The sequence below is a fragment of the Anopheles nili genome, chromosome 2 (genome assembly GCF_943737925.1).
Source record: "Anopheles nili chromosome 2, idAnoNiliSN_F5_01, whole genome shotgun sequence".
NCBI lineage: Eukaryota > Metazoa > Arthropoda > Insecta > Diptera > Culicidae > Anopheles > Anopheles nili.
In genome coordinates this window covers 77087149-77113497 of record NC_071291.1, presented here as the reverse complement: position 1 = coordinate 77113497, position 26349 = coordinate 77087149, and the positions used below count along the sequence as shown (strand labels likewise).

Sequence of the window (26349 nt, the reverse complement as noted above, 5' to 3'; positions counted from 1 at the left end):
CATACCGCATGCTAAAAAGGTTCATGACCGAGCGAACGATCGTGCCTTCTTGCTACAGTTCTCTTCTTTGCCCATTTCTCCCGCAGGCACTCCACGAAGGGTGAAAATGGGTGGGGTGGTGGGTGGGTGGAGAGTTCCACCGCCATGCCTTGCACCCTTCAAAACCTCTACTCTTGCTCTCTCTCTCTCTTTATCGAGTATGGAGAGAAAATGCTCTCACTCGATGATTGGTACGATCATCACGAGCACGATCCTTGCGGCATGCAAACGGAGTGCACATTTTTGCATCGCACATGCACGCTGGAACTCAAAACTTTATTTAAAGCCGCATGTACGCGTGTGTGCCCGTTTGACATGGCGGTTGCCTCGGCAAGGGGTACTTCAGGTTCATGACCGACTGCTTGCACGTCGAGAGCATGATTTGCTTAGTGTGGTTTTTTGCTTCCTAAGCTCGTGCCGAATGGAGTTGAGGGACGGTCAATAACGGCCATAATGTTTCATTTTAAATTGTACCTCTCCAGGGACGTTCCATTAGTTCTGTCTCAAGAACAGCGTTTTATCACCTGATTCTGGTGTAGCTTCGTGAGTCATCCCAACTAACGCCACATTCAAAGATTCGTTTTTGGAGCGTTGCAAAAAATGTTCAAGGCTTAACCTTTCCGTGGGTGTTTCCTCGTGGTGGGAAGCTTTCAAATGACACCATCTCAGAAGCTGCCGAATCAAAATCACTGATGACTGCCGTATCCCTCGCCCCATCCAACCCGCGTTCTTTTCATGATGAAGCATAATGTGGGCCACCAAGCTTCTACACCAGCACCTTCTGAGTCTTGCTGCCGAAAATCAACGAACCGCCCTGAAACAGGTTCCCGCTCATTAGCGCTAGCGGGAAAGTTTCGTAGGCGGTCGAAACTTGGCTTGGATTTTTCGCTCTTGACGACGCGGCGTTCTCGGCATCGACAATGGGCAAAACGGGTTTCCCGTTTTGGTGGGGCCTTCTCGACGAGGTGTGTTTGTCTCCACTGCTGGAATTGGTGTTTGAAGCCACCCAAATACCCACGGGTGTAACGCAGACCAGGTGTTGACTGAAGGAAATGGTGGAGATCGGTTGACGCACTACGGCGGCTTTTGTATTGTTTCAATTCGCAACCCACTTAAAAGTTCCCATAAGAGGCTTCATTTCCTGGTCGAAATATGTCTAACTATTCTTGGATTACTAACAAAACTCAGAATAAGGTTCTTCAACTACTAGCTCTTTGCTAGCTGAATTTTGATTATTTCACGTCTTCTTTTCGCAAATTCCTGCAGCGCACAAAGTCATGCTAGACTCAGCTTCGAAGCTCTATCGCTTGATTACGATCTACTAACACCTTTCGTCCACTGTCGGCCATGTATCCTTAGCTGGGTTCATTCAACTCGCTTCTTGTCCAATTCTCATGGTCACGGCATAAAAAACGTGTTTCCAACGTGCAAATTGCTCGCTACATGGGGCCGGTTTTGGGGGAATAGAACGTTAGTTTTTCATGATCTTGACATCTAGTTAGAGTAGGAGAGAATCTAAGATGGTCTCGACCAATTTATCGCCTGTTAGGAGTTAAAAACTACGCGAGCAAAATCTTTGTTAACGAAGCATGCAAAGGAAATGGATCGCCAATTAGGATATCCTTTGAATATAACGAATTCTTGTTCACTTGGCTGCCAAAAACTTTACGTTTTTGTCTGCTCTATCGTTTAATCGTGATATACTCTATCGAAAGCCAGACCGTCTAGACATCGTCAAATGTTCCTAAAGTAACTTTCCCTGGCTAAAATTTCAGCGCCTTCACTTTCAAACATTTCCTCGCGGCCGATTTTCCACTGTTTGCATTTTTTCCACCCATGCAGAAAGATAACAAAATAGTTTTCACGACTTTTCCATCCATCCACCCCTTTCCCTCACTGCACCCCCAAATCCAAATCGGGGAGGAGGCCAACAGCTGAATATTATGCAGCGGGTTTCTGTTTCAGAGCCAGCCCGGTCTCCACCGGCCACGATGTGAACGTTCACTTTCAACGAGCGAAAGTGTTACCTTTCTTCGGTCCCTTGCTTTTGCACTTTCTTCGCAACTTTCTTCGGCGACGGCTCTGTGGCCCCTGGACTGTTGGTGGCTCTCTTTTCTCGCGCACTTCGAGGTCTTGAGGGCGCTCTCCGTAGTTTCGCAGTGTCGTGGGACGGTTTCACCTTCTCTTCGGTGACGTGCGGTGGGGGCTTCTCGAAAGGATGATGAACCCGACGAGGGAAGAGTGCTCTACAACAACAAAAACGAAAATATATTTAGGCATTTAAGTTTCAACTGCATTTCCTTGCTTCTGTTGGTCTGGCATTTTTTATGTCACTTGTGTTATGCTTTTTGTTTCTTTCAAGGTATTTTTTGCTTGTTTCTGAAGCCGATTTGATTTTTTGTCCATTACATTATTTCTCTTAATTTATCTGTTGAATCACTTCGTTAGGACAGTGCATTTTCACTTTCGATTGTGCTAAATGTCGGCTTTGGACTTTATTTGGTTAATTAACAAGTTATCTAGAAAAAAATGGTGTCAAGAAAAGCTCTACGGACAATAAACCTTCACCCCCGTGTGCTAATTCCGCTTCAAGTAAGTAAACGAATATTACCTTCTTATCTCCAGAGCCCCCCAGCTGACGGTCGGATTGCAGTACCGTCGTGAAGGTGGCTTTTCCGTCGCACCTCGACTCCTCCATGGATGAACATGTGTGAAGGGGAAGTGGATTCAATGGGAGCGAGAGGTGTATCCTTGAGAAAGTTCAGCACTTTATCTCGGTCGTTGACACCCACCTTTTCTCATTCGTTTCCACTCGCTCTCCCACTAATTTCTCCTCTATTCATCTTTGGGGATGGAGGGATTCGAGTTGTTGGTGGAAGGAGACTAAGCACACACATACACACACGCATGGTTCCAAAGTTATCGTTATCAGAAATAACCTCACCGATTTCAAGCCCTCTCTCTCACACTCTGTATTTGCCACGCTTGCTTCTGTTTTGCTGGAGGAGGAATTCGAATGCGTAGTTGAGCTTTTGCTTTACACAAATTCCAAAGCCAGCATAGCAGCGGATAATGTGATGGATCCTGTTACATGTTGTCTAGCTTCGTTAACGAACCGACTACTTGAATGTTTTTTGAATAAGATTTCGGAGAATTAAGGCATAAAAGTAACTTGATCTGTGCTAATCAAATGCTCACACATTTTCCCCAACCATGTAGCTTTATATAGGACAAAATCTGTTTATTAATATTATAAACAGCTTCTGGGTAGTTTCTCGACTATTAGTGAGAATTGAATAACAAAAAAATGCATCATCTGCTTCCCGAAATACGTGCAAATCGATTACCAGACCGAACCCTGGTCTTGTTTGGTCAGGCAATTTTTTCCGAAGTGCTACGGCTTCGTTTACGATATTAATTTACGTTCAAGGGGTGGGGTAAGAGGGGGCTTGTTACAAGGTCACACGGCCGTTCAAATTAGAGTTTTTTTTTCTGATGTACTTTTTGCTACTCGTATCATGCGCACGCTCCGTTTGCCCTTGAAATGCAGGAACAACTCGTATCATTTACACCTCCACACATGGGAGGTTAGTTGATATGGCTCCGATGGAAGAGTGGGTGGGTGGTTTGTCAGCACCCATACTCGTTACAGTACTATGACCCCTCCCCCTCTCCCTTCAACGATTGCACGGTGAGGGTGGATCGAAAATACATACACAGATTCGATTTCTTGTCCGATAAAGGCGCCACCTCCTGATATTAAACGGATCGGGCGATGAATCTTTTGTTTCGTGACGTACAGGAAGCTGGGGGAATGGATATGGGTGCAGGTCAAAGGGTTTGCTTTTGTTTCATTTAGGAGTACCTTTCGTGTAACGGCCGTCCTTGGTTACAGAATAAATACGTGAAATACGAAGGCGTATTTTTCGCACACTCTTTAGCAAACGTTCTTCTCCGATGCAAACGAAGAGCGAGATTGCGTGAATGTTCCTATCTGGTTCTCGGGTGGTTCTAATTTTAATACTAAAATGCCATTTTTTGCGCCACATTTCAAGGTCAGCATAATCCTCTTCGCCTCAAACAAACCACCCAACGTTCCCTCCTCACCGACACGTGAGATAAACACCTCATCACGTCCACCGAAACCCGACGAGAGAGAGAGAGAGGTACGAAGGAGATTACCTTTTTTTATTTGCACAGTTTATTTACTTAGCACCGAAAATGTGTGGCACTGGAACACAACCCGCTGGGAGCATCGACGAGGTGATGGGGTGTCAGTGAGCTAGTGAGACGCCTTCTCACGACTCACTGGGGCTGCTCACTCGCCGTGACGCAAACCAGAAGCAATGCATGTAACGTACAGCGTGATTTAACGGATTTGTCGACGGTTGCTTCCGGGTTGTCCAATGAGGGGTAGGATAAAAAAATATACAGACGAAAAGCTACTGACTCCAGTCAAGGACATCAGCTTCCTTCTCCCTCCTGTACCGGCGCGAACAATGGCGCATACGTAAATGAAGTGAAGAGAGAAAAAAAGGGCAAGCAACATCGACTCCCGGTTCAAATCCTCGGGGCTTTTTTTTCGGGCCGTATGTACGCAATAATCGCGCCATTTTCAATGCCGTTCCGTTGTCGGTCATCGACTACACGGGTAGCGAAGGTTGGGAGGTATGATAAGATAAGGCTTCCGCGAGGATGACGAAGGTTAATGAGAAGGTGGGTGTTGGGATGTTGCTGGACAACGAACGGTACAATCGATTGAATAATAATCGGCCTCCTAGGCGACAAACATTGAGCTTCGGCAATGGGCTTTGGGTGGACCTGACCTCCTTGGTGGCTCGCGGAACGGTAGGTTCAAGACATTGCCCAAGGAGATGAAGGAAGTCGATGTACGGACGGCAACATGGGCCTCAACCGGGGGCATGCTCGGCCTGCTCCGTTCAAGGGAAGCTCCTCGGTGTCGGGCAAAGGCTGCACATCAAAAGAGAAAGAAACCCGTAAAGGAGACACAACATAGAAAAGGAGAGACAAAACGAGAGAAAGAGAGACGGTGGCAGTAGGATCAATAAACGCACGGAAGGTCAAACGATACGTACAAACACATCGGTGAAATAGCGACTTTGATTTCGCGGACCGACTCTTGACTTTGGCCACGGCCATCGCGATTCTAAGGCAAATAATCGTCTATTCCATGAGTCAAGGTTGAGGAGTTTTTGAGTCGTTTGTATTTTTGAATGGTACGTTGAATAGATTGTTTTACAATTCGCTCTAGAAAACATTAGATCTATCCACATGTTGCATGGTTATTGAAAAATCTTGCTCCAATATTGCATTCATGATGCTAAAGGATAATTTTTTTTAATACTTTAACCTTTTGATCGACTATGCATTTCTTCCTTTTGATCAATTTAATTAATTTTGATGAAATTACCAAAATATTTTATCCCTCAATGCGCAATACTATGGTGCAAATACCATCGCATCGTTTTTTTCTAAATTTATAGTACCTTCACACGAATGATGAGCCAATTATTGCGCTGCTTCACTGAAACCGGCCGCTTCCGAGCATCTGTCATGCCGGAAAAACAAGCCCTGGCCTGGCTTGGCCGGTCGCAATGTGCCAAAAAAGCGGGACTGATCGAGCAAAACCGAAACCACTCACCTCACTCAAGGCTTTCCGCCCCAGTGTGCACACGTGTGTGTGTGGCTGGGTGGGGTTGGAAGGAGACCAAGTGGGGTGGCGAAAATGTATTGTACCAACGTCATCGTTCTTTGCGTTGAGTGTGTGCGATGGTTGCTGACCGATTGCTTTGGTTGCGTTGAGAGTAGGGTGAGCTTCGCACGTTCACGTTCACGTTCATGGCCGTTCAAATCGCGAAATAACTGTAGAGAGAGAGAGAAAGAGGGGTGGAAAGAGGGTGAAAGATAGGAAGGCAAGGGGAGGTAAATTGCGGTGCGAGATGATGCTGATTGAATACGCAAGCTGGGTTCTCAACAACACAGAGTTCGCACACAACGTAGGATGGCTTCCGAGGAGCCTAAATGTCAGTTCGGCGCTGGTAGAAGCACTTCATTGGGGACACCTGTGTCTGCGTAAAAGATTCAAGCTTCCTGTCTCTGTTTGGACCCATGAGATGTCACTACCCATTGTGTCTTCAAGCACGAGGTTCGTCCGTTTTGGCTGATGCGAGGAAACCGTTGCGCAGGCGCGCATGCTTACTCAGGACGACCACTGGAAGACGAAACCGGTCCCGGAAAAGGCATCACGGGAGCCGGGTATGATGAACCGTGAGCGTGATACCAATTAGAGAGACACTCTGTTTGGTTCGTGATCACTGGTGACACAAGGTCGAAAGATGCCTGCGACAACTCAGATCGATGACCAGCCAAGATTTGCTCAAGGGCGCCCAAACGGAAGACATTTGATATTTTGCAGGGCAACAGCTTAATCGCGAATGGTTAATCGGTACACCACCGTAAAGCACGTGGAAGAAGAAACTCAACCCAAAAACCCTCATTATTTTGTTATAGACCTTTTTTTATATCGCTCGTATCAACGTTACCTCGCCGTCCATGGGGCCATGGTTTTGGTATAAATTTAGAAATGATATTTGACGGCAGGCGCCTGCTCTCTCGCATCGGGTTCTCTGTGTTTTGCTGTTTCTTTTTCTCTCATAATCTCTTTCTCTTTCCCGCCGAGGAAAGGCAACTTGGCGGTTTTATGCAATCAACGTGGATGGTTGAGAATAGCAGCAGTAGCAGCAAATTTGCTCCTGTGACCTATTTCGACTCGATGTCAGCAGATTTTCCCCCACCCAGCGTTGCAATAATACGAGCCGAGCCGCTGCGATTATCATTTTACTGTTTGCTCTTTAATTTTTAGCTTTTGAAGCGTATCGTTGATGCGTCAATGTGTGATTAATGTCGTTGCACGTTTGTATGCCAACAAGTCTAGCTTTCTTGCTTCTTCGATTCGGTGTGTAAATCGTCGTTGTTGATTATGTTACGTTTTATTTTGCGCGGTTTGTACTTTTTCTTTATTTTTATAATCCTTTCAACGTTTTTCCTTTCACACATCAATATTTCTGATACAACGAACATGTTTTTCTTCCTTCGTATGCGCATTTGCGACGCTATCTTTTACTTCAACTCGCAACTTGCCGGCATTTATGTTATGCTTCTCCCCACTCGTGAAAGGAAAGCATCGAAAATCCAACGAGTTTCGCGAAAATGATATTCAAATCGCGAACGAAGGAGCAGCAGAAGCCGGCCAAAGAGCGCGCACATCAACTATCAAACAAACATACTGCAAAAGCCGCCCAGGCTCGAGCTTTTCATCGGACCCGCACGGTGAACGGTGGTGTAATGGCTCCTTTGCGAAAAAAGAAGAGAAAAAAATACGGACAAAACCCACCCCGTGGGCTGGGTTGTGATGGGATAGCAAGACACGCGCGCGAATGTTTTCTTGCAGAGTTTTCCCTCCTCATTGCCCAGTCGACTTCTCGCTTGCGCACGCGTTTGGCACACATCATGCGCAGGAGCGAGAGAGAGAGAGAGAGGGAGAGGGAGAGTGGGAGAGCATGCTCGCCAAAGGGCGTTTGCGGGAACGAGAGCGAGAAAATGGGCGAAATACGCAACTACGCCAGCAGCAGCAGCAGCTCCGGTCGCCGAGTGCGCGCCCGTTGATAGGAATTCAAGGTTAGTCGGTCATTGACTTCGTCTCTCTGGCCACCCATCGTCGTGCTCGCTCCAATGGCCGCTCCACAATCGAGGGGGTTCGAATAAGCATGCTTCCTCGGCTGCCCTACACCCAACGTGCTCCCATCACTCTTAACCCCACTTTTCGCACTTGGTCCTTGCTGGCTGGGCGCAACGGGGAGTTGGGTGGGAAAAGCGCCTTGGGTAGAGGACATCTGAGATAAACAGCAAGTGAGTGCCTCCTCGGTGAGAGAACTCCCGGCCAGATTGGGTCTCTCTTTCTCTCCCTCTCACTCGCTCTGCCATCTCGCTCACGCCCTTCTCACCCACCGTCACGTTTGCTCCACTTCTTCACGTGGGGCGGCGTGTTCGATCGCGCCCAGGGAACGCGCGCGCCGTCGGTTAAACTGGTAACCCACATCGACCTGTAGGCTCGACGAGAAGAAGAATGCGGTTCTTTTTGGTCGAATTCTGGCGCCTGAAGCCAAACACACATGTAGGCGCGCGCGCGAGTGCACGCTATTTTTTTTTGGGAAGGAAGCAGTTTATGCTGTGTTCGATTTTCCCACCCGCTACCTGTATGTTGACGCAAATGCGGTGGGGTGTTCGTGTTGTCGTTTGTTTCAATTTAGACGCTGCACCAACGAGATGGGAAGCGACGAACGCAGGGTGCTGTTCTCAAGCAGTTTGTGTGGGTGAACGTTGCGAAGGGTTGTTTAATTGAGAAAATGCAACGCCATTGAAAACAAACCAATAATATTAGGCATTCTTTCATTCGCAACAAACGCGTCGAATGATGAGAACCAAGAATGAAAACGTTTTCTTTGGGACGAAAACAAACAAAAGACAGAACAATAAAGGAAGAAATGAAATACGCAACGAATGAAGAAAGAGTGGGGCGAAAAAAGGGAAAAGAAAAAGCAACTGACCAAAAAAAAACGAAGGAACTGTGCTCGTTCGAACGCCGGTTCTTGGTCGAATCCACTTTTCTCGTCCATCGTGCAGTTGTGCTGCATAATAATCAGGGCGAGCTCAAAGGAAACCAAGGTCATAGCCCCCATCGCTGGTGGATCCGGTGGCCCTCTCCAACTGTGGGAGTGAAAGCGAGGAAGAACGCTCAGATAGCCTTTCTTTTCCAGCTACCCGTGGACCCGCAACCATTATAATGTGAAGGAAATGCTCTGCTCTCTCTCTCTCTCTCTCTCTCTCTCTCTCTCTTTCTCTCTCTCTCTGACACACAAATCAACTTCCATCACGTCCACGTGGGAGGGAAAAAGAGCGTTCGCTCGATTCCCCAGCCCGTTACGGTGGAAAAGCGCGGCGGGCCACGGTTATTGGGATTGTGTTATAATTTTCCATTCGTTTTCCTACCTGTAGCCTCTGCTGCAGAAGGGACGGAACTCACGGGGAACCCAAAGTGGGCCCCGGGTGGGCGCAGGAAGCTGGCCTAAGTTTGTTTTCTCTGCAGCATTTCCCATTCGCTGTTCGCTTTTACGTTCGGCCGTTCGAGCGAGGGAAAACGGCAAACAAGGGTGCCCATTTGAGCGTGAAGCTTTAGCTTAGTTTTGGTTGCTGCGTTTTTTTTCTCTCTCGTGTTTGTGCCTGTGTGTCTCGCTACTTTCCCATTCCCCCACGAGCGGGCTCTGGGTGAAGATTAGGATCGCTAGCGCAGTAGGGTTTAACCCTCGTCCCTGGGCCTCGTACACCATCGCCGCTTGATTGCGGGTTAATGTACCACAGTTTATTTACTCGAGCGTGCCTCGTTTGGTAGTTTTTCCTGCTCACCCTTTTGGCCTCGACGGTTGTGTTTTATCGTTTCAACGTTTTCCTGCTGACAAGAGGACGTCGATCGTCAAGTTGCCAGTTGCTTCAATCGGGCAGTTTTTTTCACTCATTTTCTCACCCGATTTTGTTCTCGGTGTCGTGGAAATTGTTGTGATATTACCTTCATGGGTTTCTTCTTCATTTTTCATCAAAGCATTGCAAAACAAACAATGGCTTTCGATCAATTAATACTGCTTTATTATCAAGACAATGGTCGATCGTTATTAAGAAAAAGGTTTTCTATAAATTACATGTGATATGAGACACTCTATTGCTCAATGAATTCTTCGTTTGTGGTTAATTAAACTTGAATATTTGCACATTCGCAAATGCTATTCAACAAGGTGTGTCATCAATTATTCAGACCATAAGAACATCTAGCAATAAAATAAATGACCTTTCAGCCAAGAACAGGCGTTGGAAAGGTTTTTGACACTCTAAATGGGATGGTGGGATGGCTTCTGCGGTGCCATTGACCTCAGTTCCATACGATTTCCTCCCTTGTAGGCATACTTCGCAAGCCACCACTGAGGACCGTCCAGCAAGTCATTGGCCCGGGCCGCGAAGCAATAGAGAAGAAAACTGGAAAAGCAGAAACGTGCACTATCTAGGAGCCCTCTCTTTAGCGGTCCATCACCTTCCGGGCGGTTCACCGGGTACGGCCACATCCGCCCGGACCGCCTCCCTAAAAGCTTCTATTCCTACGATGGCGACAAAAGCAGCAGATCATCGTTCCACCAAATAAAAAAACACTGAGCGTGACCAAAAGTGAAACGTCTGCTTGGAACTCCGCCGGGTTGTTATTGTATAGACCCTCTTGGAGCTTTTTTTTGTATCTCGTCAGGAGGAAATCGCGGGGAAAGGGCATCTGGGTGAAGGAAAAATGAGCTTTTCGTGAGGCCAAGGTGTGGTTTCAATCGCACGTCTCACGCCTCACCGTGTGATCATAATAACTTTCACTGGGTCGGTGGATTTTTCGGTGTAAGTGTATCTTTTAAAAATTCACGACACCGCCAAAGGTTACTAACCCGAGATACTGAGTGAGCACGCTTTCATGTTCAACCAGCAAGCAGTTCCAGACTAGTTTCTGCGCTACTTCTTCGCGCATTGCACAGCAAACAAAATATGCAGTATAAAACATTGGAAAGCAGTAGCTCTGTTTTCCTTCGGCTGACGACTCAACTTAATTATATCCTTCATTAACTTTAACGTCCAGGTGAAAAATCCTGCCCAACTTATCCATCGCAGCCAGCGGGCGCATTTTATACTGTAAATTAATTGCACTTTTTCCAGAGATCGATCGGTTACGGCCAGCGAATGGTTCATTGATTGTTGCTTAAACCGAAAGTAAAGTACGGTAAAAAATATGGGCGCTTTCGCCGCACGCCGCCGAGTGGTGCCATAATCGTAATAGTTTTAATGTGATCAACTTTCTTCTGCAATAGAAGCAATAGAGGCTGCAACATTGCGGCAAACCAGACAAGGCAGCCTTGAGTGAGGCAGTTTTCTCTCTCCTCAACTTGGCTTGTGGGCGCGTTTTCATTTTTGGCGCAGTTTTCCTTCGGTCCTCCGGTCATGACAATTTGATTGTAGTTTTAATTTTTATTTCCTTTTGTTTAGCTGGATTTGTGCCGAGATTTTCTTTCTCTTTGTCTTCGGCGTGCGTACTTTCTCCCTCTTCCGAGCCGGTGTATTTGTAGTTCGTTTCTGCTGTGCGTTTTCATTTTCCATACAATTTTTATCACTCGAGGGGCAGCCTCTTTTATCACCTTCATGTTTTTTCCTTGTTTGACCATTGAGGTTGCTGTGCTGAAGAGAGAACTGCTCTACCTCTTTCTTTATCTTTTACCGAGCTTTAGTTTCTTCTCTCTGCTAGTCTGGGATGGAAAAATGTTTCCCCTAAACCTCAGCTCTTTGCGGGTCATTGCACGGCTTCAATTAAAATCTTAAGCAATTCGGTAGGCGTTTGCGAAGACTGGCAGGGGAAAGGAATTTTCTTTTGGGTCACTTACCGATGCAGAGATGGAGGGAGGCTGAAAAGTAAATAAAATATAGTGCTTGTCTCTATTACGACCCCCGTTTTGTATATGTGCGCACCTGAACACGCCGTGCGTGTGAGTGTGGTTGCGTGCCATGGAAAACGAAAGAAAAGTTGCACCAGTTTCCACGTTACCGAAGCCGATTTTCATTTCTTTTCGCCGATGGCTCGTAAAATGGCTGCGACTGTCGGAAATGTGGAAATGTCGGTTAGTGAACTTTCGGGTTTTTAGTCACCGTGCTAGGCGCGGATATAGGAGAAAGCGTTCGAAGGGTTTTGTACGTAAACCTTCGACATTTAAACGTAGGCTTCCAACAAAATGATGTGACAGGCTAACTTTCCATTTTTTAAATTTTTAGTAAAGAGTATCAGGGGTTTTATCAGAAATGTAAAATTATTTTTGTGTTGAGATGTATTTTAAGTGTATGTTTTGAACCTAAACATATTTTCTGATGCCAAATTCTATCCCAACTTCGCTAACTAGCATATCGGATAGTTTTTCATTCTTTTTCTTTGCATTAGCTGATAGTGCGTTCCAAAATTTCTTGTCTATTTCACGATCGAAAGAAGAGGGAAAAGTGAGAGTCAATGACTTAACCTTCACCGTCCAATTATCCGCGCTGCTTGAGCGATTTTCCAATCCCCCAGGGACCAGCGAGGGGTTTTCCTTTCTCTTGTGCCCGTGGAAAACTCCGATAGGAACACGAGGCATCTCTTGTCTGCCGTAGCGAGGCATTATCACTTTCCCATTGCGGCTTCACCGCGGGAGGAGAAAAATTGAAATCCCCTTCCAATCGCACTTTCTTTGCTTCGTTTGCTCGATCGCGTTTTCTCACTGCTTTCTCACTTTCCTGCTCACTAGAGCCCGAGATGCGCGATCGACACGTAAAGTTCGATTGGAAGTGCTTCTTCTCCTGTCATCTCACGGTCGCTTCTTCATCCGCTTTCCCTCTCACCCACCCACCAAAGAGATGCTCCACAGGAACGCTTCTTTGCGGTGGTTTGAATGAAGATCGCCCTTCGAGCGAGTCCCACTCAACGAAACTCACGATCGCGTTCAACGATCTCGAAGGGGATGCGGGATGCCCAGCGCACCCTGGAGAGGGTTTTTCCTCTCGCGGATGCCGAGGGCAACGGTAGCTGCGTCTCCTTCGCTCTGATACCCTTTTCTCGCTAGCGTTCTCTCGCTCACGCGTTCGACACTGTGCCGCGCGTTCGAGAGCGCAAAACCGCGAAAGGCATTCGACCGCGTGGAAGGTGAAATAAAATCGTCGTCGTAGGTCAGTCACCCGCGTTCGTCAGTCAACGGGAAGCGGTGACTTGGGCTGGCGTGAAAGCGAACACAAGAAACGGGGCAAAAGAAAACCAGAAACCTAACCAAAGCGGGACGAAAATAAATAACGACGAGAACGAAATAAACCAAGAACGTGAGACGAAACATTGATAGAACTTAAAGGCGAGGCGAGAACAGAGCGGAAAACAGAACTGGCAATATAGCTTTGGTCCGAGTGAAAATTGTGCCTTTTTCCAGAGGGGGGTTTTCTCTAGAACGCACGCTGACGTTCGCGCTCGTTTTGTTCCATTTTACGCCGTTCTTTCGCCCCCGGGCCATGAGGTGAACGTTAACTGTGGGCAGCCTGGGCAGAATTGGGAAAAGAACGACTCAACCGATCGCAGAACAGACCTCTTTGGGATGGAGAAGCTTTGAAGATGGACGCGATCGTGCGGCATTCCTTGGCCTCCGCAGTCGCAGCAGCTTGCGGTGTGATGACCTCTTTGCTTGCGTTTCGTTGAACTCCTTTCCGTGTGCTGTTCTCTGCTGGGTGTGATCCAGTTCGTTGTTATTTTTGCTTCGGACTCGTGGAATTGCGCATTATTTTGCTTCGTTGCTCTCAAGGCTCGTTAAATAAGACTGCTTTTTCTTGTTTCCACTTCTTTGCTGTTAGTTACAGTGCTTTCATGATCCCTTTCGACTGTTATGTTTGCCAAAGTGAATGTTGAGGTTTTGGAGAAGAATTTTCTAAATAATTTTTGATCATTTTAGAGAGAAATTTTTAAATATCTGAGTTCATTTGAAACAGAGTTATCCAAAGTCTCGTTGTCCTCGATTCTTCGATTACAGTTGCTTCAAATCAAATTATATCCCCCAAGTATCTCACAGGGCGCATGATTGTGCGAATCTTTCCGAAATACTGAAAGCTAAACGTCAATCGAAATATCTCAAGAAAATAAACATCTTCTTTTCTCTGCCATTCGTTGTATTTGAACTCACGTTAATGATACGTTGCTTTCTTTGGTTACGCAAAAACAATGATGCGCAAAAGCAAACGCTTCCAGAAGGAAACACACCGAAAAACCAGAAAGCGAAACATTTCGATTTTCGTTATTCATGCCAGCAAGCAAGCGGCGAGAACACTTCACAAAAACGAAGCCATTTGCGGCGGATGCCAACAGGAAGGAAACTTCGCACATAAATAGAAAACCACCCCGAGTGCGTACCTTCTCCGTGCGTAGGACTTGCGTGCGTACATGCGTAAGCGATTGGGAAGCTTCGTGTCAAAACACGAGCCTGTTAAGCAATCCTCCATCCGATGGAGTCGTAGTAAATGGCGTCTTTTTTTTGTTTTCGGTACGTTCGACTCCTTCTCCGCCAAGTCACCGACTGACCCTGACCTCTTTGGCTGACCATTAGGGGTTGAAAGTGTGTGCCATTCCAAGCCAATTCTATTTCGTCTCAATTTTGCGGCAACCGAAGAGAAGCGGGCAATGTATTACGCAAAGTTGTCTCCTTTTCCTCCTACACAGTAATCTGCTGAAGGAAAAATTTCCGAAAAACAATCAAAAATACATTACCATACGTTAAGAAATAGTATTCGCACAGCTCTCAAATGACTAACAGGGATCGATCTATGAGTGAGCAAATCCTGCTCTCGAACGATTCCCGAAAAGGAACACCGCACGTCGCATAATGACGGCTCGAAATTGATCACTCAAACACCCACCACCCACTAGGGGGTGACAAAACGTTTCCTCAAACCAATAAGAAGGAGGGTGGGTTTTTTTTGGCTGGGGAAGAAGCAACGTTAAATACGAATCCTCAAAGAGCTGGTTCTAATTTATTCTCGGTTTGAGTGTTGCGTCAAAAATACAAGAAGAATGCAAAAAATAATACCAAATACCCACACACAGCCAACCAATCATGTGTGTATACGCGCGCTTCGTGTTTCTGCGTCGCGTGTTTGCCCTTGAACCTGAAATTCTCGGCTGTTTCTCTCGCACGCGTTCCGCGGGTCGGCTCATTTGTTGGAAAAGCACCGCTGCCACATTGCGCGATTTTTTGCTCAACCCTCCCCAAAAACCCAGCAGCCCAAGACGGAACATGATGATGATGATGATGATGATGATGTTGGCCGTGCTCTTCGTGATCGCGATGATCATAATAATGGGGATGATGGTCATATGTGAGCCGGTAGCGGATCGCAGTGTGAGAATGTGTGTGAATTGACGGGGTGGGTTGTATGTTATATTTTGGGGGAAAAAATATGGTGCTGCTATAATTTGAAACCTATATTCTTGCTCGTTTTCTCTCGCTCCGTGTACTTCGTTCTCTCATTCTCGTTATGTGTGTTATATAAATTTTGTGGGACCGTTGTGTCCGGGCGCCGTGAGGTGGAAGTACACTTCTCACGTTGTTTTGTGTGTTCAAGTCCTCCCTCCCTCCTTCAACACTTCGCTCACGTTATCCCTCGTTTACTCCAAGCTCCAACTGAACCACCTGGTTCGCTCGTTCTTCCGCGTAATTTTAGGGGATGGTGAGGGCAATTTAAAGGGTGTCGAACCGGGGCTGGGCAGAGGCTGCCCTTCAATCATTGAGTGACACAGCAGAACTAGCACTCGGTGGCGTGGTAATCGCGAAACTGCAAGTATTCTTTCCCGTTCCTCAGCTCTCAGTTCTCTCGCTCGCTCGATTCTACGTTTCGACAGTTCGCGTAACCGTTCCGTTCTCGCTCCTGGCCTGTGTATATTACAGGCGCTCGTTAGGGGTGGCATTTTTTTGTGGTGTGTGGACATTCCCGCGCGGAAAGGGGTTGACGTGATCGAGGGGGGTTTGGGTGGACGTGTCGAGAGGGGCTTATTTATCTCACGTTTTGCCGTTCCACCCGTTCAACGCGGCCATTAGGCGATTGTTGATCGTCAACCGCGAATGTGTGCGTGCGTGCTGAAGTGGAGCATTTGTGGCGTTCCGTCAACACGAGCTTCCTCTTGCTTTGCGTCATTTTCCTACCGCTGTTGGGGAATGTATACATATAAGGGTGTGTGTGTTTTCCCCCACCAATCGTGATGGCCTTTTGCGTTTTGCACGGGTCGCCTTCCGTTGCCCTTGAATTCTTTTTGGATACGTTCGCCCATCGCCTCCACCACCGCTGCCAGCACCATCTTTCCCGCCACTGAGAAGTGTCAACGTCGCCCTCTGTGTTCCGTCTTCACCTTCACCTTGTTCTTGACCGGCTGGTTCCTCAGTAAATGGTTCGCAATGGCGCAAGACTTGCGGTTCGCAAAATCGAGAAAATCACCCCGTCGCCTTCGGTGGTCAGGACGGTGGTTACGGGTAGCTGGTGATTGCCCCCCCCCCCCCCTCCTTTACGTCCTTTGATAACTCCTCGTTCCAATCGCTTGTTGCGTGGTTCTTTCGTGGTCGTTTCGTTTATGAGGGCTCCAATTGAGGCATTTGTTTTTTATGCGGTCGTAATGGGTTGCCTCGTCTGCCACACACCATTTCGGGGAGTTTCGCGGTGAAAAATCGCGATCGCGGCGTTAACTTTGGAGCGGTTTAGCCCTGACCGAGCCCTCCGTCGGTCGACTACCCCAATTCTTGAGCTGGCTTTATGACCTCAAGAACCGGCCGGCTGTGTGTCGGTGCACCGTATCTTCATCTGTTCTCTTGCGGTGGGGTTCGGGGTTTTTCCCCCTCCCGATTGCCTTTTATGACGGTCGTGATGATCGAACACGCGGTGCGTTTCGCGAATGCTTTGAAAGCCGAATGTGGCGAAGGCGGATGGCGGTGGTTGCGAACGGTTTTTTGGCTGGGTGAAGGTTTTTTCCGGTTCCAATCCCACGGTGTGTGAGGTGAATGAATTGCTCAAGGATGGATCGACGATGAACGATCGTTAGCAACATCATCATCCTCGTTGTGATCTGGATTAATGACTAATAAACATTTCCGATAGCTCGTAAAATATTGCAAATCATTTGATTTCTGACTCTAATCGTTTAAATTATCAAAACCTCTCGCAAACGGCGAGATGGAATTCCCGTTTCAAAGCTCCAAAATGAACTGCGGCGTTTTAAAATGGAGAGAGACTTTGTTTTTGTCGAAACGCTACTCCATGCTTTTATGTTGCCCACACGCGGCCTGCTGCGCCTCCATGTCCCGTTCGTTGCTCGATCAGTTCAAAATTCAAAACCGCTCACCACATTTCATAATACGAGCGAAAGGTGGCGAGCAAATGACTCACGTTCATCTCACTCAATAGCCGCTCACTCACTACAAGCACTTGTAGCGCTCGCGTATGTGTGAAAGAGCGCGGCACTCGGTACTCTCTCTCATGCCGCTTTTGCTTTTGCTGAGTACCACTCGGTGTACGCGTGCGAGCGAGCCAGTCGCATTCACTCTCGCCTGCCTCGCTCACTCTCACTCGACTCGAACCGCCGGGTGTGTGACCGTGAAGTTTCGAAGTGAGCCGGGTCACTCACCCGCATTGACGGCGCTCAAACGGCGCCCGGTTCGCTCTCTCGCGCTTATGCTCTCTCTCTCTCTCTTGCGCGTTGCGATGTCTCTGTCGCTCCCCACCGCGCGCAGCACATGACCTTCAATACGCTTCCGACGTGGTGCTGTCTCTGGCGGCGGCCAACCGAGCGCCAGCCTGTACCGATTTTTATTAGCAATTTTCCTTTCGTTGGCGTCGGTCGAACTCGCGCGCGCGATCGCGTCTTCCTTCAGGCGGCAGCAGCAGCAGTGTAGCAGCGGGAGTGACGTCGATTCGCCTTCCAAAACAACGCCACCATTACACGCCCGTGGTTTGAAGCCGTGAATTTGCACGGTCGGCGTGTGTGGCGTGCGTGGAAAATTGTCGCAGTTTTCGACCCCGTGAAAGCCTTGTGCCTTGTGTGAAGTGTGTGTGGAAGTGATTTTTGGATCCGAAACTGAAGAAACGCCATCTCCCGGAGAGGAACAGCGTCTGCCAAGCAATCAAAGGCTAGGCTGTAATCCTCGGGGCAGAAATTGCGAAGCTTAAGGGTGCCTTTTTGAACCGATAAAACACCAAGAAACACATGTACTCTGGCGTTCGGTTTTTTTGTGGTTCAGTCGGCTGCGTAGTATCAGCTGACGTGCGTTTGTATGTACGTGATCTCGGCGAGTGTTAGCTAAGCCGTGCGAAGTGACGTCTCCACGTGGGAAAGGAGTCAAGAGAAGGTGTCTAAACAGTGGTGTTGCGACGATAACACGTGAAAACGCCGGTGTTCTATGCGCTGTTGAGCCTCGTAGCTCATTGTGTATGTGTGTGTTCGCCTCTACCATCGAGTGGTTTAGTGATATTAGGTTCTAAAAGAAAAAGGGGCAAGCAGTGAAACGATAGGCCACGTGGTGGTGCAACCACGAGGAGAAAATTCGGTGGAAAAGCAAAAGCAACCCTCCCCCAAAGTGTGCGATAGTGTAAACGGGGGCAGCAGAGTATGCAACGGCATGGCGAAAATGTGTGTTTCCACCTGCGGGTACTACCGTCTGCGATTCGGATCGGTTTGGCTGGCGAGATTTGAAAAGTGAAAACCGTTCACTTCTTCCATCTTCCCGGCACTCACCTCCGGTCCTTCGGTCGGAAAAAGGGAAATAGAAAGCAAGCAGGCGACAGGGAGCGTAAGAGAGAAAGAAAGAGAAAGAGAGAAAAGTGTGCATTATTGCGTGTCACGCACGAGTGCGTGCAATTGAAAAGGGAAAATCGAATCGAACCAGCACGAGCTCGAGATCGTTATGTTGTCGGACGGCTATCATCACCCCATCGCTCTGCATCACCACCCGCACCCGTACCAACTTCCAGCGGGGTCGGTTGCAGCAGCAACAGCAGCAGTAATTGCTGTACCAAGTGGGCATTCCTTGTGCAGTGGCACCGGCTCGGTGATAAAGGAAAACCTCGCAGCAACGTCAACGCCAACGAGCACGTCGGAAGGATCCACAACGTCCTCGTCGGTTACGCCGGCGGTCGAGTTGCAACTGCAGGTGCCGAAGGTGTCCGCGGGTCCTACCCCGACACCCTCGCTGGCCACATCCTCACCCATCGTGAGCTTCCATCCACACAGTGGACCAACTTCGGCGGCCTCTTCGGTGTACACCAGCCACCCGAAAATCCTGCACTCGATGAAAAGCATCGCGGCTGACGTTGCGGCCAGTTCCAAAGCGTCAGTTGATGTGGATGACTCCTTAGGACCTGCATCCACCCATCACCAGCTGTCGGTGTACGGGCGTGGACCCGCTCACCATCATCTGCATCTCCAGCAACACCAACACCCGGTGGTGGTCATGGTGCCGAAGCAGGAATCGGCCACCTCGACGACGACAGGAGGCAGTAGCCCTCCGGCGGAGTCACCCGTCCTTATGGATAACAATGTTGCCAGCTCGAGCACACATAGCGGTGCTGGAGGTGGCAACAGCTCTTCCAGCAGCATTAGTTGCTCGCCGGGCCCGAAAGGAGAGCCGGATTTAAATATAGGTAACGTCGCAAGAAGCCTCTCGATCTGCACGATCCTTCACGTAAACAATTGATGGGAGTACTTCCTTATAAAACATCGAAAATAGCCTCGTTGGGCTCAACGTATGCTAATTGATGTCTCCACTGTTCGTTGTGAACCTTTCTCCCAATGCCAATGGCAATGTGTACTCGCTTCTGTGGAGGGGTAAAATGCAGCTGTTGAAATGGTGTCAAGTTCAATGCACGAGGCAGGAGTGTGAAAGAGAGCAAACGCAGAGACGAATGTCAAGAACTAGGAGCAAACACGAGCCAGGATATTCACGGTGGCTCCCGCCATGACTCACCTGACGTCTGTCACGGTTCTAATTCATAAGTATGATGTGACCTTCCGCATGCATTTCACTCCTCCAGATGCACACCGGGATGGTGTTGTTCTCTTTCTCCCTTACGAGGAAGCTGCTAGAGGTTCTAGAAAAAAATAGGGAAACCTTTTTTTTTGGGTCTACGAATAAATCAGCCCTTTTCAAAGAACGAGGGTGAATGATAGCCTCACACACACGTGCTCATGCAGGAGAGCTAAGAAGAGCCGGGAAGTGTGTTTGTAATTCATCTTTTCGTTTCCACCGACTGCAACGATGCAACTGCATCCCGTCGCATGTGCGTATGGGGGAACGTTTTTGTTTCTTGGATAGAAATAGCATCGAGCATGGAGCTGTGGGTTGAAGGGATGCAGGGATGAGTTTTTTTTTCCTTTCGTCTCGTCAGTCGGAAAACGCACGCATGCAGGAAGACGCGAGCCCACAAGTGTGTGTGGGCTGGGATGGGGTGAAAAACCAGCACACGGTCAAAGCAGTGCATTGCCCTTCATTGTATCTCTCTCACTCACTCCTGCGAGTTGCTCGTGTTAGCTCTTCTCACGGGGTCACTCACAAGGCTGCCATCTCACACTCCTTTAATCGCGAGATGGCTGCAAGAAAGAGATCGACTACAGCCCGCACTGGATGCGTGAGAGCCTCACGTGAAGACAGAGCGCGAGCGAGAGATGAGCAACATTGCGAGAGTGAGACGCCATGAAACTCTCGCTCAGTGTATGAGTCGTCGGCAATCATCATGCTGCTTGGAAGGAAGCATAAGTGTTTGAGCTCGAAGAGGGAGTTTAATGCTCGACCGTGTGCGATAGTGGGCGAGCAGGCAGTGTGAGGGGTGGCTGCGTAAGGGAGTGTGACCTCCTCTCGCCCGTGCTAGTCCCTTGCTCCTTGCACCGCTGGCGCGCAGGAGGTTCATATTGCGTCCCCCAGCCTGGGTGGAAACGATTCGTTTCAGCTCACTTGCGTTTGCTTTTGCTCGCTCACTTCGCGCCTCTGGATGTGCGTTCTGTTGTGTGCGGGCCGCGCACCATGTGCGCGCCTTTTTCATGCCAATGCCCTCGCGGGCGCATGTCGTTGACCTTTTTTCCGTTTCACATCGCATTCTCATCGATGGTGGCGGGGTCGTCGGTCTTCGTTCGTTTGCTCTTCTGCTGTGGAACTGGCGAGAGCAGTAGTTGCTTGGTTGTTGAAACCGATCGTCGGATTTAGTTGTTTGCTGTTCTTGCACGAACAAAACTGCTAGATAGATGGAATCCTTTTACTGTAAACCAGCGAGTATAATAAGGCTCCATTTGAAACTGGAATCTTCCGATCAAAATTCGACAACTGAACAAAATATTCGTTCTTTGTTGATGTATTTCAAGATTACAAAATCTCATCTGCAAACACCTGCCTCATTAAAATCGTTAAATTCGTTCTGGAACTTGCTTTTATTGTTTTATAAAACATAATTTCCTTGCGAATCATAGTGAGAACCCTTAAGTTCACTCACCGTCACGCTGGTAGGGAGCGTGAGTGAGCGAAACTGGTCATTCGCAGAAATGCGCCTAAATTTCTGCAACATGCACTACATGTATGCTCAAGTTGATGCGGTTTTGAAGTTTCCTTACTTAAAATCATAAAACATAAGCAATCGCGTCGCGAATGAGTGGTTTTTCGTCGCAGATTGTCTTGAATTCGAAATTGGAGGTTTCATTTTTTAATTCATATTTGTAAAGCCATCTTTATCTCCTGGGAACAGGCGCGATCGTTGCAGTCTCCATACGGCAACGAGAGAGAAAGTGCACGTTTACTAAACGACCCGCGACATCCGTTGCCGAACCGGAGTTTCAGGTTAGCGACTGCACGGTCGCAGTTAGCATAAATTCAGCCCATTTTTCACTTCATTCCACCCAAACCGAACGCCCACCGAGGGCGACCTCGCACACCCTTCCAGGCTGGCTTCTGTGAAAGTCGTGAAAAGCAAAGAGTGGGAACGAAGATAGCGCTGTCTAAAGTGCCCTTTGCTACAGGGCGCTTTTACCTCATGACCTAGACAACGACGGCTACGAAGCCGACGGTGAAGGTACAGTGGCGTCACGTTGCTTCGTGAAAAAGGGTCCCGAAACGGTCGGCGTTTGTTCGAAAGTCGTCTTCCCTTCACCGTGCTCGTTCACCAACCAGCATCGCCGAGCATAGTTCCGGCTTTTATGCTCAGGCCCCGGGGTCCATTGACCTCGAACTGCATCGTTGGGTGTTTACTTTCGAACCGTGCTTGGTCGATGTCGGGACGAGACCAACACCGCAAGCGCCTAAGGCCGTCCCGGGGTGAGATTCGATGGATGGTTTATGTTTAGCAACGTCTAGGGTCAACGAACCGGCTAACCTCCCTCTTTGGGCATTCCGAAATTTGAGCTCGGGTGGTGGGAGGTGAAGCTGAAAGTGAAAACGCGCCGCGTCTGGTGGGGGTTGAATACCCGAGCCGAGGGTTGGATTTTCCTTCCTTTTTCCGCTAAGCGTGGCGTCCTGTTCGCTGGTTCCCGCGAAAGTGAGACCGAATCTCGTGACACCATCACGAGATCTCACGTACGGTCATGTGCGATGTGACTGAAAATTAGAGCAGCCGGGGGCTTATCGGAAACACCTCGAACGTCTCGTTGCGTGATTTTCCAACCCCAAGGGATTTGAGACCGTCAATTAAATAGGGTGCTTTTTTTTCTGGGAAAGCAAAATAGCAGCCTCCTCGTCGACATGAGATGCCCTCAAGATAGTCCTTTGCTATAACCTCAGAGAGACGGGGAGAAAGAAAGAGAAAAAATGGAGGGAAGTGCGGAAACTTTTACTTTTCACTTTCATCCGGCGGGGTTCCTGCGCGCCTCGGTGGACATTGAACCTGTTTCTCCGTGCATGTGCATGTGTATGCGTCTCGTGTAGGGGTGTGGAAGCGAGACCACCGCCACCACCCAAGCCAGCTCGCCAGCCCATCTCTTGGTCGTGATAGTTTTATTTAACGCTCCTTTCTCCCTCCTTCGACGTCTAGTATGCACGGAATTAACCATTTTTCATTGGGACATATTTTTTTTGTCTTCCATCCTATTCAATGAGGTTGTTCTCTCGCTCTCTCTCTCTCTCTCTCCCCCTCTCTCTCTCTCTCTCTCTCTCTCTCGTAAGCACTTAAGGGTAGTTGAGATTTGTCTGACACGGGTTCCTCCGTCTGTTAGTCGTCTTTAAAGAGCAGCTGCATCTCGCATCCATGTCGCGTTGGAGAAGGCGCCGGTGAGCGATGGGCGTTGGTGGGGAAATGTTGAAACATACACATAACGGCCTCACCACCTTTTCCCTCCATCCCCTCTGCACACCACACCACGCGAGACGTAAGCCGTGGTTGGCTCGTTCGCCTTCACCGTTCGCATACGGCGCATAATTCGAGCACTGGGTTAACGAACTTCACAGTAGGCTAGTTGGTTTGGGTGGTGTGAGTGGTCCCCTCACCCCTCCCAATGCTGCTGCTTAATGGGGGGGGAGGGGGTTGATTTCGAATTTGCCTCCCCAACCGACCGCCGAGGGTTTGGGTGCATGGCAGTTGCCACCGAGATAGATGCTGCCGAAGAGTGAAGTCAACGAACTTCTCTCCGGCGCACACCACCGTTCGACGGATGAGAAAGTGTCCCCTCCCTCCACCCACTCGATGCGCGTTTCACCGGGTTAAAGACGCCTCGTGCAAACTTCTTCGAGGTTTGTGGGTTTTTACTTTACTTTTCCGCCGTCATTTCGATCCATTTGGATGCATTTATTCGAGGTGAGATGAGACGAGGTTGGGTATGGGAATCGGTACACTTCTCTCGCTTCTTGTCTTCCGTCAAATGCTGTCACTCGGTTTATTGACCTTCTCGCTAGGCGAGCGTGCTTGAGCAATTGAACGCACGAACGCACGGAAATGAAATCGGGAAACTTTCCATTTTTTTGGCACGTTTTTTCCTCATGGTGTTTTGATGGTTGTGAAGGTAACGCAACCGTCATTTTCACTTTTCTCAAACAGCTCACAGAGAGTATGCAATACAATTTGAGTAATATGTTCAAACTCGAGTCATCACATTAAACATTGAGCTTGAAAGTGGCCTCGATTTGTCCCAGATATACAATGCTCGAGGAAGCTCCTGCTCGAGTGCAAGAGTTAATCGAACGGGCGATTTGTAGGTGACCGGGAAAATAAAGCCTATCGCACGGTTTCCTCGTTGTGGGTGGCCATCTGCCCTTGCGCAAACTTACAGCAACGGTCTTATCTAAACTCCCGCTTATCGCAAACCGCGCACGAGGAGGAAGAATTGTGTTGATAGGTCGGAATGGATTTACCGAGCAAAGACTGCAAGCTAGGCCGGAAGTGGAGATTTGATTGCACGCCGCCATCGTGTTGTGGTGCAATAAAAGGGTGACAATTGAAGTTCATTTACGCCGCAATATGAAGATGATGAGTTGATGAAAGGACACCCAGGTATGTCGGTAATGAGTGGAAAAATAGATCACGAACTTCTTCAAAGCTTTGATGGCAGTATTGCAAGCTCAACTTCTCCATCTTAATGTGGGCTACGAGCAGTAAAGCTTCGTCTCCATTTCAAAGCTTTTTGCCAGAGATACAAACTGTGGAACAAGGATCTGAACGCTCGTTTGCGAAAAGTCATTCACCTTTGGAAAGGAGAAAAAGGGAAAGTCCGAGGCGCGTCATCTTCGACGCGTCTCCAACGGCTTCTTCTGCTTTTTCTGCAGGTCAACGAACACCCAAAACCCCACCCCAGGGCAACAGTGATCGGCTGATCCAGTTCCGCCTGTGTCGTGGCCTCGTTGTGGCATTTTTCTGCCACCCTTCCGTGTCTCTTGCCCGATTTTATCACCACCCAACAACGAGCTGAACATTAACCTACCGAAAGCTTTCGCTTTCGATTCCACACCAGCGGTCATTCAACCGTCCCGTAGAGAAGGAGGTATGGGACCATGTCTAGCAAAGCTCCAGCTCTCACCCTCTATCTCGGTCTCTCCTTCACTATCATCGCTTTTTTCTCTGCTTTAACGATGATCAGTGAAAGTGAAACGATTCCCCCACGGTACGCGTCTCACACGCACACCGATCACCCATCTTTTTCTCGCACCGGATTTGGTGGGTTTCACTCGAAAAAGAAAGTGCGCCACAGTTCAGACAGAGCAGTGGGCACGAAAACAAACCGAAAAGCGACCCAAAACGCAGACAGAAGCCGCCGATGGAGCATGGGTGGGAAAAGAAAGTCACTAACCTCAGCTTCAGCAACCCCCCTAGTCATCCCTAGTCCGATTTACCCGATTTTGATTGCTTTTCTATTTACATCCTGCTATCGGTATCTCGATAGCGTTTCGGAGGCGATGCGCGCGAAGCGGAAAACAATATGAAGTATGCAATTAACCTCCACCATTGGGTACGCGGATGATGTGGAGTTATCTTTTTCCTAGATATTGTGCTCGATTGCGGTGGTTTAGTGGAGGCTCATTTTCTTAGGGGATTCACCTGAATCTTTTTTCTACTATTTTCCACTGTACCGTTGTTGCCCAATTGTTTAGAGATATGTACTAACGATAGCTGAAACAGTATGCCTCCCCACCACGCCAGTAAAATAGAGGCAACGTCCGCTTCGCATCGATGGTCGCAACACCCGGTGCTCGTGCCATGAATATTCGAAAGCGATACCATTTCTTTTCGATGCTTTCGATTTCCAACACACCGTGGAAGCCGGACACTCCGATGCGCGTTTCGTTACACAATCATTGTATAATTATATATACAATCCTAGAGCCCGGGCGCTGTTAGCTGCTAGCTGGGGGAGGTGTTGTTTGGTTTCGTTTTCACAAACGCCTGCGTGCGGGAGCAAGCATACGAGCAGGAGGCGGAATATGCTCCGGGGCCAGGAGGATAGGTGCGTTATTAGCAACTTTCTCCGCCCGAACGGCGACGGAGACCGTTGACCGGTCAACTCTCGCTTCCACCGAAGGTTCACGAGGCCCCTCATTTACGTAAACATTTGTGCACACACACACACACGTATGCCGACTTCGGTTGTCTTCGCAGGACTACTTTGCCAGGATGATCGCGTTTAGGGGGTGCATGGAAAACAATATGGGTCACTGGGAGAAACGGCTGCAATTGATTGCGTCTTTCGCTCTGATAAGACATTCAAACGGGGAACGTACAAATGTGTCAAGCCCTCACACCGAACAGGCAGCACACAAAAGATATGCGTCACAATCAGGTCCTTATTTTTTTGGGCCCCATTCTGCGGGCTTTATTCTTCGAAAATAGCTTATCGTTGCTGGGTTGATGTCTCGTGGTCTCGAGATAAGCCGACGGGTTCAGTGGCCTTCACCCGCTTTTCTTATCGGTCATTTTGGAACCCCCCGAAAAAAAATGATAACGATATCTAACCGAATGTGCGACTAATGGTTTCGTTTTGGTTTTCTCTCTCGCTCTCTCTCTCTTCCAGAATTCGATGGCACAACCGTACTGTGCCGTGTGTGTGGTGATAAAGCGTCAGGTTTCCATTATGGAGTGCATTCATGCGAAGGATGCAAGGTAAGTGATCGTTTTAATGTTTTTTTTATCACGTAACCCTACCGAACATAAGGAAAACCCCGAGGA

The 26349-nt window shown here is 48.5% G+C and overlaps 1 protein-coding gene across 1 annotated transcript in view; it reads left to right on the top strand.

Moving 5' to 3' along the window:
- The window catches only part of LOC128730735 (ecdysone-induced protein 75B, isoforms C/D), a 76259-nt gene that overhangs the window by 5839 nt on the left and 44071 nt on the right, over window positions 1-26349 (top strand). The window contains exon 2 of the mRNA XM_053823814.1: window positions 26195-26283. Within this exon, the coding sequence (XP_053679789.1) occupies window positions 26195-26283 (89 nt within the window). The remainder of the gene's footprint in view (window positions 1-26194; window positions 26284-26349) is intronic.